This window comes from Triturus cristatus, chromosome 7 (genome assembly GCF_964204655.1).
Source record: "Triturus cristatus chromosome 7, aTriCri1.1, whole genome shotgun sequence".
Lineage (NCBI taxonomy): Eukaryota > Metazoa > Chordata > Amphibia > Caudata > Salamandridae > Triturus > Triturus cristatus.
In genome coordinates this window covers 1,727,008,646-1,727,023,834 of record NC_140590.1, presented here as the reverse complement: position 1 = coordinate 1,727,023,834, position 15,189 = coordinate 1,727,008,646, and the positions used below count along the sequence as shown (strand labels likewise).

At 52.3% G+C, this 15,189-nt stretch overlaps 1 protein-coding gene across 2 annotated transcripts in view; it reads left to right on the top strand.

Annotated features, from left to right (window-relative positions):
* LOC146812908 (uncharacterized) overlaps positions 1-15,189 on the top strand; it is a 472,180-nt gene that overhangs the window by 211,252 nt on the left and 245,739 nt on the right. For both annotated transcript variants that reach the window (XM_085614639.1, XM_085614638.1), the window contains exon 4: positions 3,664-3,723. In XM_085614639.1, coding sequence (XP_085470765.1) covers positions 3,664-3,723 — 60 coding nt within the window. The remainder of the gene's footprint in view (positions 1-3,663; positions 3,724-15,189) is intronic.

Below are 15,189 nucleotides of genomic sequence, written 5' to 3'. Positions count from 1 at the left end.
CGGGGGCATAAGTTATAGTTAGCTCAGGTAACCATAATGTTCTGAATTTCTATGGTTTTGTATGAGTGAATTCTGAGATAACTAACAACTTCTCGGTAACCTTTGTTTTTTTCAGTGAATTGTAAAAGGTTTTCTAAAATTCTTTCATCACTATAACAGCCCTGTAACCTTTGGTTTTTTCATTGAATTTCTACGTTAAAAAAAAAATTCTATTTCCTACCTATAATGCCCCTGTAACCTTTGTTTTTTTAAGCGAATTGCAATGTTTTTGTAGATTTTATTTCCTAGTTGTAACCTGTAACCGTGGGTGTGTGAGTAGTTGTATAGGTAGGTTAGTGGGTGTGTGAGTCCCTGAGTGGGTAAGTGAGTAGGTGCATAAGTGCACGAGTGGGTCTGAGAGTGGGAGCATGATTCTCTGAGTGTATCTATGAGTGGGTGAATGAGTCCTTGAGTGGGTCTGTGAATGGGAACATGAGTGTCTGAGTGGGTGGATTTGTGTCTGAGTGGGTCTTTGAGAGCATGCAAGCGTCTCCAATTGGAATGGTAAGTGGGAACATAGGTCTCAGTGGTTGTCTGAGTCTCATGAGTTTCTGAGTAGATCTATGAGTGGGTGTGTGAATCTTTGAGTGGGTTTGTGAATTGGAAAATGAGTGTCTGAGTGGGTCTGTGAATGGGTGAATGAGTGACTTCGTCTTTTTGAGCATGTAAAGTCTCTGATTGGATCTCTGAGTGAGTACGTGAGTCGGAGTGAGTGTGTGAGTCTCTGAGTGGGCTAAGCCTCAAGGCCCCCGTGTTCTTAGCCGGCTTCCCAACTCCTGTAGGAGCCAGGATTGCTGCTGCATGCAGGGGGCTGCTGTTCATGCAGTTCCCTACATGCAGGAGCAATGATTTCATCTCAATCTCAGCAGTGTTCAGGATGACAATAGCCCCTCCTTTTTCCACAGGTTTTATTGTGACGGAGTTGACATTCCCTAGTGACTGCATGGCTGTGGTCTCGGTTTTTGACATGTTGAAAAATTGATTTTTGCAAGGACAGCTCTCCACTTCCTTGAGGACCACCTGTTCAAAGGTCAAAACCTCAGGGGGGACCATCCCTGCTGCAGGGGTAAAGGTCAAGGGGTTGTGAAGGCCTGAATCTATTGTATCTACATACGGTTTGGTCTTGAAGAATGTGTGGAGGCAGATTTTCCTGAAAAACCGGTGTAATTCTTGAGCGGTCCTGAATTGGTCTTTTTTGAGGGTAGGGACAAAGCCCAAACCCCTGTGGAGGATGCTTACTTCCATCATGGTTAGAGATCTGGTGGGCAGGTTCAGAATCAGTTTTTCTTGCTTGTCGTCTGGTTTCTCATCTGTCGTGAGGTCTCCGCCTGTGTTTCCGCCCCAGCGATGTGTTTCTACTGTGTCCCTCTTCTTCTTCTTATCCCTCTCCGCCTAAAAAAGGACGGGGATAGTAGGGTTGGGAGAAGGTTGATGGTGGTCCTGGGGGGTACATTTGATAGGGATCCCAGCCGGTTGGGGGGCACTGTTAAGATGGTAACCCATACCCCATCAGGGGTGGAGGTTGTTAGTTCCAGCATATCTCATTGCTGCCTCTGCTTCCAGTGATGGAGTTGCTGCTGGATGATATGTATCGTGTGTGATGTGGTGCTCTCATCCAATGACAGGTCCCCAATTCCAACGTGGTCTTCTTTCAGGTAGGGTTAGACTTTTTCTTTGTTGAACTTCTTGATGTCTTTTCAAGTTTATTTATTTTCTGTTTGTGAAGGTATTCCCTGTTCTCATTGATCTCAGAAATTATTTCGGATAGTTTAGTCTTGAATGCAGTTATTTGGATTCTTGTCTTCAAGACGTTCTCTGCCATGGTGATCTTGATGAATAAGTCATCTGCTAGCCATTTGGTGGTGTTGATGATACGTACCAGCCAGTACTTGGTACATTTCCATGATACCAGGGACCTCTATCTCCTGAAGACCATGTCTACTAAGAAGATGCATGGCATGTTCCTCACGATCAGGCCCCCAGGTGCCATGTTGGCTTGTAGATGCTCCGTAATGAGAAGTCTGTGTAGTGTAATTCTTATGTATAATCTTTTCATCATTGTGATTAGGCCTGTAGGTGGTTGGTTCTCGAGGTGGTCCCTTCCGTTCCAACGGGTGGGGGAGCTCTCAGTATCTTTGACACCATGTAGTTGTCAAATGCAAGGCCTTGATGAGTTTCATGATCGGTTTCTGGTGTGGAAAGTTGTGTTTGAATCTTAAACGGGTCCTGCATTGGGAAGGGGTGAGAGAGGAAGAGGAAGGGAAGGAAGAAAAGATCACAGATGTTTTTTCTGTTGATCTCGAGGGCGCTCAACTAGCTGCTCCTAGGTAAAGGTTCCTTGGTTATACAACCTCCCTAAGTACTATTTTCAAAAGGAGGGACAGGGGCTTTATTAGGTCCAGCATACAGGCACCAGGTAATTGTGACAAGAAGCAAGGGCATGCTGTTTCTGAAGGATGGGAAGAGTGGGTAAAGAAGGGGGAGGGATATTCACGTATTCCTTCGGACAACGGAGAACTGAAGGTGGAGGAGCTCCAATTAGGAGCAAGAGCCCTCAATGACACTGAAGGGTGTCATACTTCAACATTGGGCAGCTCCTAGTTGAGCCGGCGCTGCAGTGCCCAAAGGGCTCTGCAGTGGGGCTCTTTGCCAGAGGTCTTCTTTGGTTGCCAACGTGAAGCTAAAAGAGGGGTGGTGGGGCGTATGTGAACTTAGTAGAGGTGGGAAGAAAATAAGTGTGAGTTAAAATAGCTATATGGTTCACAGAAAAACAATGTAATCACTTGGTTCCTATGCTATAGGTAAAAACAACCAACTGAAAAGTTGTGGCTGCAGAGTGGAGATTATACTCACTTGAGCTCAAGGTGATGTATGTGTAATGGAGGTGGTCGACATGTTTCATGCCCTAAGTCGTCCAGCTGGATGTTGGCATTTCTTCAGGGCCGGGGAATCCTTATCTGCTCTAGAGGGAGTGGTAATGGTGCATATACCTGTGGTGCCATCCCCAGCAGTCTGGACTCGCATGGTAGTCCTGTGTGAAAGTGGGAAGCTAAAACATGTGGTGAAATGAATATACCTTCTGGAAAAAACCTGGAAGGGACAAAGCAAGTAACATGGTTAAAGAACCACAGTATCAAGGGGTTGGGGAAAGTCCACTGCCCTGCGAGGGGTGATGCATCTGGACAAGCAGGTTTATAAACACAACATAAGTGCAAATACAGAACTAGAGGGGACCACAGACATATTCAAATCCACTTCATCAGTCAATCATGTGTTATTGTGGCCAATGCAAATGCAAATGGTGCCCAGCAGTAGGGGGCTGTCCTGCGGCAGTGTGTGATGGTGTGCTGCCCCAGCAGAAGCCCAAGGCATGTGTCCCTTTTGTGCTGCAGAAATGGACTCATAGTTTTAGTCACCTTCAGCCATGCATGGAGGGAGTTTGGCAGCAGGGCCGGGTCTCCGTCCAGGCCCTGCAGCTAAGCCCCACATGCAGCCAACTGTGCATGGCCAGAAGTAACTATAACTTGCGCCCTCACCATGCCCTTCTTATCAGGGTTTAATAATATATCATAAAAGTAGCAATAATTCTATTGGATGATCAACTCTCTTATTTTTCTCTTTAAGGATCTGGAAAAAGCAAGGGAGAAGACAAACACGGTATTAAAGGAATTAGAGGCCTTGCTTGTAAGTCGTCAGTATTTTATTATCCTTTCTAAATGCTTCAGTGTGCCTGTATGTCAATTGATGGAATGACTCTAAGAGTCAGGATTCTCATTCAGACAATAATTTGTTATGACTGTGACCTCATTGAAATCTCCTAATTCTAAATATTAGCCTTCAATTTGGAAAAGTACAATATGGTGCTTTGGCCATGTGTATGCTTTTTAATGCCACCACAAGCAAGTACTCCCACTGGATGTCATTATTGTGGCATTTGCCTTTCTACTTTCATGATGTTCCATTTGTCCTTGTATTGCAGCAATGTACCCAGACAAAAGTAAGCGCAGTCTCACATATTCAAGCATGCACTTTCACACAAGAATACATGTATTCACAGAAATGCATCTGCCTAAGTCAAACATCTGCAATTTTCCTGTCATGACAGTCCAAAGTATTTCTTCTGGTCAACATATTTCAGTGAATCTTGAAATTGATCAAGTAATTGAAAATCACTCTTTTCCACAAACGCAAACCACACTCCCATAAACTTTCAGACATAATCATGTACGCAATGCAAGGAATGTGATGCCTGAAAAAAATGTTTTTCTTGCTGTAAATGTTTGGAGAAGTGTAGGGTTATTGTGGTGTAAATGTATATGAAAGTGAGCATTGCAAGGGTATAAAAGAGGGTATGTAAGTATCTGCAAAAGTTGTGGGGAAAAAGAAACAGGCTTTGAGAAAGCTTAGAGATCTGGAATTCCAAAAGTGAAAATAATTGCTTTCATGATTTTTGACTCTGTAGTTTTGGTACTTGGTAGTTGTGAGTCAATGGTTTGATGCTGGATAAACTGGTGAGTTACTAAATACATAGATTGATAAATTGATGAGTGCACTGATGGGTGGGTGATTTGTATATGACTTCAGTACTTCATGGAAAACACATTGTACATTTCAGAGGGCCAGAAGGAGCTATTGGGCCCAACCATAGGGGTTACAACATTTTACTTCTGATGTCCTGGAGCTCGACATACTATCTATCCTGATCAGCTGATCCTCGTACTCCTTCAGCGCTTGACTCTCGGTAGTAGCGTAAGTCGAGAAGTCCAAGGTGTCTAAAGGGGTAGGTAGATGCTGGGGGTGAACCCAGTCTCGCAACTCAAAATATGTTCAATAGCAGCAATAAATGATTTCCCAGTCAAATCCTTGCTGAAAAAATAAGTATTCATACACAATAACAAAGTATACCATGGCATACACAGTCCCATGAGGCTGGGGCTCTAGCGTTTCGAAAGGCATTTCCTTGAGTCAACATTCCTTCTCACTACTGGTAGTAGCTATTCCCTATTCACCATAGGTGACATTCAGATGAAGCCCCCCTAGTAGTCCGAGTCTCAGGAGTCACACTCCAACTCTTCCAAAACTCATAAATGCAGCACCTTGGTACAAAATGTTTCTACTTACTGATCCAGGTTGTGCCCACCATCTTGGATTGCTAAATAAAAAACTAAAGCAAATGAAGCTTGCATCATTAGACTGCATGTTCATATGTCATCAGACATGCTCATGCGAATAGTGGTCACTACCCTCTTCTTCCTTTTTCATCTCAACAATTGCTATTCTCCCTATTACACAATCCATTTAATTTTGCCTCACCTTTCCCTCTTATTGTCTCACCCCTAACTTATCAGCCGTATATAATTCTCTTCCTTTCTTTTCTACTCGGCTTTATCCTCTCTTTGCCTCTCACCTCTGCTTCTTTCTCTCCTTTGTTCCCTACCTCTTGTTTTGTCTTTCTTCGCCTCCGCTCTGCTTATTTTGCCCCATCATTTTCCTTCCCTCCTCTTCCTTATTGTCCCCCCATTTCCATTTCCTTCTTCTCATCTTCTTCTACATCTGCCTTACCATTAGTCCTCATTCTGTATCTCCCCATTCCATCACCTTTTGATGTTTACTTCTGGACACCTCTACTTCCCTTGCTCTTCTCTTCCCCTTTCTTTCCATTTCCATTTTATTTTACCCTTTTTTCTCTTTCTCTCTTTAATCTTGCTCCATCTCCTCTTCCTTGTTCTACCTTCTGTACATTTTGTCTCCTCTTCCCATCTCTCCTCTTTTACCTTCTTACCCTCTGCTCTGCTTTCCTCCACCTTCCTGTCTTTCTCTGCTACAGCTCCCTTTTCTGCTTTTGCAGACGCTTTGACCTATTTTTACCGTGCTCTTTTCCTAACCTATTCCGTTTCCTCTCTCCTGACCACCTCTCTTCTATCTTCTATCTCATTCTTCTCTCCTTATATTCCCTTCTACCTTTCTCTTCTCTTCTCTCTCCTTGCTTCATCATCTACTGCTTTTCCTTTCTCTCCTTCTCCTCTCTCTCCACTTCCTTCATTGTCTTCCTTATCTCCCCTAGGTTTTCTTTTTAGTCTCCTCCTTTTACGTGCTGATATCATCCCCACATTCTATTTTATCTTTCTCTCCTTATTGTCTCTCTTCCTGTTTTCTCCCTTCTCCTCCTCTCTCAATCTTGTCCCTGTGACAATTTTTTCTTATGCTTCTTCTATCCATGTGTCCATTCTGTTTATTTTTCCCTTTCTCCCTCTTTGCCCTTTTCTCCTCTTCATATTAATAGTGGTCCTTCTCCCTAATTTCATTCCCTCCCCTTCTCTATGTCACTATTTTTCATTATTTATTCTCATTCAATTCCCTTTCCTTTCTATCCATGTGTAGATCAACAGTTTTCTCCTTTTGACTCTTCTTTTTCTCTCATTCTGACTTCCTTTCTTTTCCTTTCTCTCTGTCTTTCTCTCCCCTAATTTCTTTTTTTCTCATTTTGCTGTCTCCACTTTCGCCTTTACTTTCCCTCTTATTTAGATTCCTCCTTTTCTCTTCTTTGTCTTCATTGATCCTCTCCCTCTATGTCAGGATCGCTAAACTCCCGCAGGGAATGAGACAAATTGTGGGTGTAATCATCCGCAATACTCGGGCAAAAAGAATGAATACTACAAGAGGGTTGAGGAGGCGATTGATAATCGCTCCTCAAGATGGCGGCCATCGGAAGACAACAAGAGTAATAAGTTCGCGCTCTAGCGCGTGGCAGCAATCTGGAATGTCCAGGTGCTGAGCCCGCGCTGTGGCACACTTCACCTGAACTGGGAAGAGAGACAGTCGTCGACCTTAGTTTTCTGTGATGTCGGCGAGTGAAGACTCGATGAGCAGCACAAAAATCTGAGTTACAGGTGGAAGTTTGAAGACTCGACGAGTACACCAATTTCTGAGAGAATAATGGGAATTTGAGATATCGAAAGTAAGACTGTTCCGTGTTATTGAATTTGGGCATGCACAGAAAAGTAACAGAGCATATTTGAGTGTAGCGCTCCTTCGTGCCAGAAGTCAGAGGGGTGCTAGCTCAGTCTGTGAGAAAAGTTTTCGTTATAAAATATAAAAGAGTAAGAGTCAGCAAAGGTAGACAGGACTAATCAATTAAAACGATACTTTCTTTTGAGTGGCAGCGATATAAAACACATAGCAAGGAAGGGTAATTAGGAATCTATTGAGGAAAAGGTTACTACATACAGGAGTGGCAAATAAGGAAGATAATGAATCACAACTAGAGAAAACTCTTACCTGAGAATCCATTTACGGCGTCTGCAGTGATACGTGAGGTGAGACATCTCAAATATAAAGATAGAGAGAGAGGAAGTTTAATATAGAAGGTAAAAAGACACTAGAAAAGAAGTAACACACATATTTGTTTAGTTGCAGCATTCAACCATCAAGTATCACTCAGATAGAAGAGGAGCCAGGGTCACACCTCCTTAGGGTAGGTGTTGGACAGGCCACACAGAGGGCTGGCTCCCCCCCCGCACGACAGGGCCCGAGCTCCGGGCCACCCGGCATACCCCCGTGACAAGCCCCTGTACTCCGTCTCCCGACGGACCCTCTGCCCTCGGACCCCTACTCATCACGGGGTCCAGCCCCACCGGCTTCCCCGGCCAGGTCAAGCCGCCATCTTGGGCCCTGCACCACGCGGCCGCGTGGCCTCACCTCGACCCTAACCCCGGGCCTGGCCGGCCCCGACATCCCGGCACCACCATCCACCCAGGAGGTGAGCGGACCACTTGGCAGGTCAATGGGAGAACGAAGCGTCAAGAGCTCTTCCCCCGCCAGGTGCCGATCGCCTCCAGCAGCCCCCAGGCGCTGGCTCCACCCCCTGCTGGGTGTCTGGACACCTTCATCCCGGACCCTCCGACCTCCAAGTGCGAGGGTCCGGACATCAAAGGGCACCAGCCCTATAACTAAGACAGCTCCGGAGCAGGAAGGCAGTTGTATCCTGGAGTCGAGAGACACCGAGTGAACTCAACCCTGACGGTCTACTGGCGCTGCCGTAGTCCGCTCTTGTGAACCATCGCCCTGCCTGCTGGCGCTGCCGCGGCCTTCTGCTACCTTCATCTTCCTAGGACCTGCTGGCGCTGCCGCGGCCCGTTGTATCGACCATCCTCACCGGGACCTGCTGGCGCTGCCGCGGACCGTCATCTTCCTGGGACCTGCTGGCGCTGCCGCAGCCCGTTGTAACGACCATCCTCACCGGGACCTGCTGGCGCTGCCGCGGACCGTACATCTTCCGGGGACCTGCTGGCGCTGCCGCGGCCCGTTGTATCCACCATCCTTACCGGGACCTGCTGGCGCTGCCGCGGACCGTACCACCTAAACACCAAGCTCGAGGATTGTGAGCTCATCATCATCTCATCCGAACTACCTGATTGGTAAATAGACTGACCCGCTACCCCCTTCCCTACCTTACGAGACTCTAATCGAGGGGACCCCGGCGTCCAGACCTCCTTGTACCATTCCACCGTATCATAACTAAGTACCTATAAAGAACACTGAACCTTATCCGTGTGTGATTCCTGTCTGTGGGGGGGGAAGTTACTTGTCTGTACGATCGCTGGAGACGGCTCTCCCCGGAGACCTCTCCCCCTGACCCCGGCCGGCCCTCCCGGTCCGTCTACCTTTTCTAACATTGGTGGCCAGCGGCGCGATCCGAATCAACGCGTAAACGTACAGAGAGTAGCTCACCCCACGACAAAAACACGATGTCGACCAAAGATAGCAGCTCCACCGAGAAATTCCAAATGGAAAAGTTAGAAGAATACAACCACCGCGAACTGAGACAATTTTGCATAGAACTTGGCATTGCTACCACCGGCCTGAGTACCAAGGATGATCTAAAGCGCGCTCTGGAGTCATGGACAGAAACGGGGGTCACAGGACCCTCCGACCAAAGCAGCGTCACCCCAGACCAAGCCAGCACCACACCAGAGGGGAACGCCACGGCTCCCGAGGAGCGGGGAACGGGCCTTCCGCAAGAGGAGATCCGAGAAAGAGACAGAGTCAGATTACACGAGTTGGAGATGGCACGACTCAAGATGGATGGGGAACTCAAGTTAGCGGAACAGAAACTTAACCTCGAGCATATGCGGCTTCGAGAGGAACGAGAAGAGAAGCAGAGACAGAGAGAGCTGGAAGAGAAAAAAATAACGCTCGAGCACGAGCGCCGACTGGCGGAAATAGAACTGCGCAAACAGAATAAGGAACTGGGGGTGCCTGAGCGACCACACACCCCGGGGCCAAGTGAGAAAAAAGTTCACATCCCCAAGGATGTTGTCCGCGAATATGTCCGAGAAGACGACATACAACAGTGGTTTAAAGCCTATGAGATCGCAATGACCTCCCACCGAATCGACCGGAGTGATTGGGGAGCCGGACTTTGGGGGAGATTTATCAACGAGGGTCGCGATGCCCTGCTGCAGCTCCCCGATCACCAAATGTCGTCCTACGACCACATGAAGGCTGCCCTCCTCACCCGCTACGGCCTCACGCCCGAGATGTACCGCCAGAGGTTCAGAGATTGCACCAGGATCCCAGGTACAACGTGGGTAGAATACGTGAACTATTTCAGCCGGGCATTCGAAGGGTGGATCAAGGGAAGTCAGGTCACCACTTACGAACAACTCTTCAACCTTATGGTATGGGAGCACCTGTCAAACAACTGTTTCGTCGAGCTCCGGCAGCACCTACTCGACAGTAAACTGACCGACCCCCGGCAGCTCGCCGCCGAAGCTGACCGGTGGGAAAGCACCCGAGTGGGCCGGAGAGGGCCCCACGACCAGAACAGAGGCAACCAAGGCCAGCACCGTCCTCGGGGAGGAGGAGGGGGCCAGGGGCGAGGGAGAGACGCCTTACCAACAACACCCGTGGCCAGCACCCCGCCTCCGGCCGGCCGGGGCAACCCCCCGTTGCGGCCTGGGTACCGAGCCAACGTCACGTGCCACCGGTGCCAGCGACTAGGCCACTACGCCAATGACCTGAACTGCCCGCTAAATCAAACGCCCAAGCCCCGCCAGGTGGCGGCCGCGGCCCTAGGGGAAGAGCAATCCTCGGAGGGACCCGAAGAGTACGAGCCGGCCCAGCAAGGGTGGGAACCGGCCGCCATGGTCCTGGCATGCCTAGGGGGAAGAGACATGGTTCCGCGGGCTCCCCTACCCGCCAACACCAGAAAATACGGTCAGTGGGTGACCATTAATGGACAGAGAGCCGAGGCCTTGCGTGACACCGGCGCCAGCGTGACGGCCGTCCGCTGTCATCTGGTGAAGCCCGAGCAGATCCTGCCGAACATTCTCTGCCCCGTCCGCTCGGCAGATAACTCTGAGAGTATGTGTAAGATGGCCTGCGTCCCGTTTGAATGGGGAGGGGTCTCCGGCCTACTGAAGGTGACGGTCCGGGACGATGCCCCCGTGGACTGCCTCCTGGGGAATGACCTCGAGAGTTCCCCGTGGGCCACCGTCGAGAAAAGAGAGCACCTGGGGATGCTGGGCCTCCCGGACTGGGCCTGCATAACCACCCGATCCATGGCCGCCCGGGCCACCCCCCGATCAGAAGAAACCGAATGGCCGGCACCGCCGCCCCCGGTTGCCCCCGTCGAGGACAACAGCGAGGCCGACCTCCCGGACCCGACTATCGAAGCAGATGCACCACCCCAGGACCTTCCGGATCTGGCTCAGTGGCGTCAAGAGGGGGGGCCCACCCAAGAACAGTTCCGCCAGGAACAAAAGACCTGTCCCTCCCTCGAGGGACTCCGCCAACAAGCCGATACCCAAAACGCAGGGGACACCACCGGAACCCACTGGGTCTACTGGGACAACGACCTGCTCTACAGCGAGCAAAGAATCGCCGAGCTGGGGGCCGGTCGAGTTCTGGTGGTACCGCTCCGCTTCCGAGACTTTCTGCTCAACCTGGCCCACGATGTCCCCCTGGCTGGACACCTGGGCCAGGACAAAACATACAGTCGCCTGGTGACCCACTTTTTCTGGCCGAAAATGAGGAATGACGTCCTGAACCACTGCCGATCTTGCCCCACGTGCCAAGCCAGCGGGAAGAGTGGTCGGAAGCTGAAGGCCCCTCTGCAACCCTTCCCGGTGGTCACCACCCCGTTCGAGAGGGTGGGGATAGACATTGTGGGGCCTCTGGACCCCCGCACGGCACAAGGACACAGGTTCATCTTGGTACTAGTGGACCATGCCACCCGCTACCCCGAGGCGGTGCCCCTACGGACAGTGACAGCTCCGGTGGTTGGCCGGGCCCTGATGGGGATCTTCTCCAGGGTAGGTTTCCCCCGAGAAGTTGTCAGCGACCGAGGTACGAATTTCATATCTAAATACATGAAGTCCCTCTGGCAACAATGCGGGGTCACCTACAGATTCACGACCCCCTATCACCCCCAAGGGAACGGACTAGTAGAGCGTTTTAACCGCACTCTCAAGGGGATGATTGGGGGATTGGAAGAGCCTCTCCGTCGCCAGTGGGATGTGCTGCTCCCGTGCCTCCTCTTCGCCTACCGAGAAGTCCCCCAGAAGTCCCTCGGCTTTAGCCCCTTCGAACTCTTGTACGGGCACCCTGTGCGAGGGCCCCTCAGCCTAGTCAAGGAAGGTTGGGAGATGGCCCCCTTAACGACCCCGCCCGACGTCTTCAAATACATCCTGGCCCTACGAAACCAGACCCGGCGCTTCAGGGAGATGGCCAAGGCGAACCTCGAGGCCAGTCAGGAGGACATGAAAAGGTGGTATGATCACAATGCCTCCTCCGTTGAGTTCGAGCCTGGGCAGCAAGTATGGGTGATGTCCCCCACCGAACCATGTGCCCTGCAAGACAAGTGGACGGGGCCCTTCAAAGTGGTCGAGCGTAAAAGCCCCGTCACTTACCTCATCGACATGGGGTCCACCCGGAACCCCCTGCGGGTCCTCCACACCAACCGGCTCAAACCACACTTTGTGCGCTCCGAACTAAGCCTCCTGATGGCGACCGACAGTGGTACAGAAGAAGACTCCGAGCCCCTCCCGGATCTCTTAAGGACTCAGGAGAAGGACGGCTCCGTGGATGGGGTCCGGCTCTCCGACGCTCTCACTGCGGAGCAACGCCAGGACTGCCGGGACCTCCTGCTGCAGTTCGCTGCCCTGTTCTCACTCACCCCCGGGGTCACCCCTTGGTGTTTGCACGACGTAGACACTGGGGACAGTCCCCCTGTCCGGCACCGGGCCTACCGCGTACCAGATCGGGTACGGGCCTGCATACAGGAGGAAGTGGCCAAGATGCTCACGATCGGGGTCATCGAGCCCTCGGACAGTCCCTGGGCCAGTCCGGTTGTATTAGTTCCCAAGGCCGCTGCCCCCGGCACCGCCCCTGAACTGAGATTCTGCGTCGACTACCGGGGCTTGAACGCTGTCACCCGGACCGACGCTCATCCCATCCCCCGAGCAGACGAGCTGATCGACCGGCTGGGGGCCGCCCGCTACCTTAGTATCTTCGACCTGACGGCGGGCTACTGGCAGATCGGCCTCACACCCAGGGCCCAGGAACGGTCGGCCTTCTCCACCCCCGATGGCCACTATCAATTTAAGGTCATGCCCTTTGGCATGAAGAATGCCCCCGCCACATTCCAACGGCTTGTGAACCAGGTCTTGGCAGGACTCGAAGAATTCAGCGCTGCCTACCTGGACGATATCGCTGTATACAGCCGCCACTGGTCCGACCACCTCCGTCACCTCCAAGAGGTCCTCCGAGCCCTCCAGCGAGCCGGCCTCACCATTAAAGCCGGCAAGTGCCAAATTGGCCAAGGGTCTGTGACCTACCTTGGGCACCAAGTGGGAAGCGGGCTGGTGGCCCCACTACAACTTAAGATTGCTGCCATCCAGTCCTGGCAGCCCCCCGTCACCCAGACCGAGGTCCGAGCCTTCTTGGGGCTCACCGGCTACTACCGGCGGTTCGTGAAGGACTACGGCAGCATCGTGGGGCCCCTCACGGGACTCACATCCAAGAATCAACCGAAGCGGGTCCACTGGACTCCTGATTGTCAAGCGGCCTTCGAGGACCTGAAGGCCGCCCTGTGCACCGCCCCGGTGCTCCAGGCCCCCGATTACAGTCGGGAATTTGTAGTACAGACCGACGCCTCCGACCACGGCATCGGGGCCGTCCTCTCTCAGCTGAACCCCGAAGGTCATGACCAGCCGGTGGCCTTCATCAGTCGACGTCTCCTGGTCCGAGAACAGCGTTGGAGCACAATCGAGAGGGAGGCATTTGCAGTAGTGTGGGCCCTCAAAAAGCTCCGACCCTATCTCTTCGGTACCCACTTCCGGGTACAAACCGACCATCGGCCCCTGCAATGGCTGATGCAGATGCGGGGGGAGAACCCAAAACTCTTGCGCTGGTCCATTTCCCTGCAGGGAATGGACTTCACTGTGGAGCACCGGCCAGGCCAAGACCACGCCAACGCGGACGGCCTGTCCCGCTTTTTCCGCCTCGACGAAGAGAGTCCCCAAGGAGATGGGTGACTCTCCCCGCCTTCAGCTGGGGGGGACGCATGTTGGACAGGCCACACAGAGGGCTGGCTCCCCCCCCGCACGACAGGGCCCGAGCTCCGGGCCACCCGGCATACCCCCGTGACAAGCCCCTGTACTCCGTCTCCCGACGGACCCTCTGCCCTCGGACCCCTACTCATCACGGGGTCCAGCCCCACCGGCTTCCCCGGCCAGGTCAAGCCGCCATCTTGGGCCCTGCACCACGCGGCCGCGTGGCCTCACCTCGACCCTAACCCCGGGCCTGGCCGGCCCCGACATCCCGGCACCACCATCCACCCAGGAGGTGAGCGGACCACTTGGCAGGTCAATGGGAGAACAAAGCGTCAAGAGCTCTTCCCCCGCCAGGTGCCGATCGCCTCCAGCAGCCCCCAGGCGCTGGCTCCACCCCCTGCTGGGTGTCTGGACACCTTCATCCCGGACCCTCCGACCTCCAAGTGCGAGGGTCCGGACATCAAAGGGCACCAGCCCTATAACTAAGACAGCTCCGGAGCAGGAAGGCAGTTGTATCCTGGAGTCGAGAGACACCGAGTGAACTCAACCCTGACGGTCTACTGGCGCTGCCGTAGTCCGCTCTTGTGAACCATCGCCCTGCCTGCTGGCGCTGCCGCGGCCTTCTGCTACCTTCATCTTCCTGGGACCTGCTGGCGCTGCCGCGGCCCGTTGTATCGACCATCCTCACCGGGACCTGCTGGCGCTGCCGCGGACCGTCATCTTCCTGGGACCTGCTGGCGCTGCCGCGGCCCGTTGTAACGACCATCCTCACCGGGACCTGCTGGCGCTGCCGCGGACCGTACATCTTCCGGGGACCTGCTGGCGCTGCCGCGGCCCGTTGTATCCACCATCCTTACCGGGACCTGCTGGCGCTGCCGCGGACCGTACCACCTAAACACCAAGCTCGAGGATTGTGAGCTCATCATCATCTCATCCGAACTACCTGATTGGTAAATAGACTGACCCGCTACCCCCTTCCCTACCTTACGAGACTCTAATCGAGGGGACCCCGGCGTCCAGACCTCCTTGTACCATTCCACCGTATCATAACTAAGTACCTATAAAGAACACTGAACCTTATCCGTGTGTGATTCCTGTCTGTGGGGGGGAAGTTACTTGTCTGTACGATCGCTGGAGACGGCTCTCCCCGGAGACCTCTCCCCCTGACCCCGGCCGGCCCTCCCGGTCCGTCTACCTTTTCTAACAGTAGGTTTGGTACAAGTGGGCAAGGTGAGGGTGAGTTTTGGAGATTGTAGAAAATTAAGTGTAAACCTTTCCTTCTTAGCGAACAAGAATTGCCGAAGGAAGACGTCTGAAGCAGGAAGAAGAATCAGACGAGTGTGCCTGTCTCTTCTATGCCCCATCCCCTTTCCCCCCTGGGGTTTCATAGCATTGTGCATCAATAATTGCGTATTGCTGGAAACCTTGGAGGGGCATTGGGAACAAGCGACATTCTGCTCCCGTGCCTCGTGACAGCACGGCCTCTGACAGAGTGAAGTGCCCACGTGAAAATTAGCACCTGAGCAGAATGGCGGAGGGTCTAGATTTAAAAAAGCTAGGTGAAGTATTAGAAAGTATGCAAAGAGAATTAGTC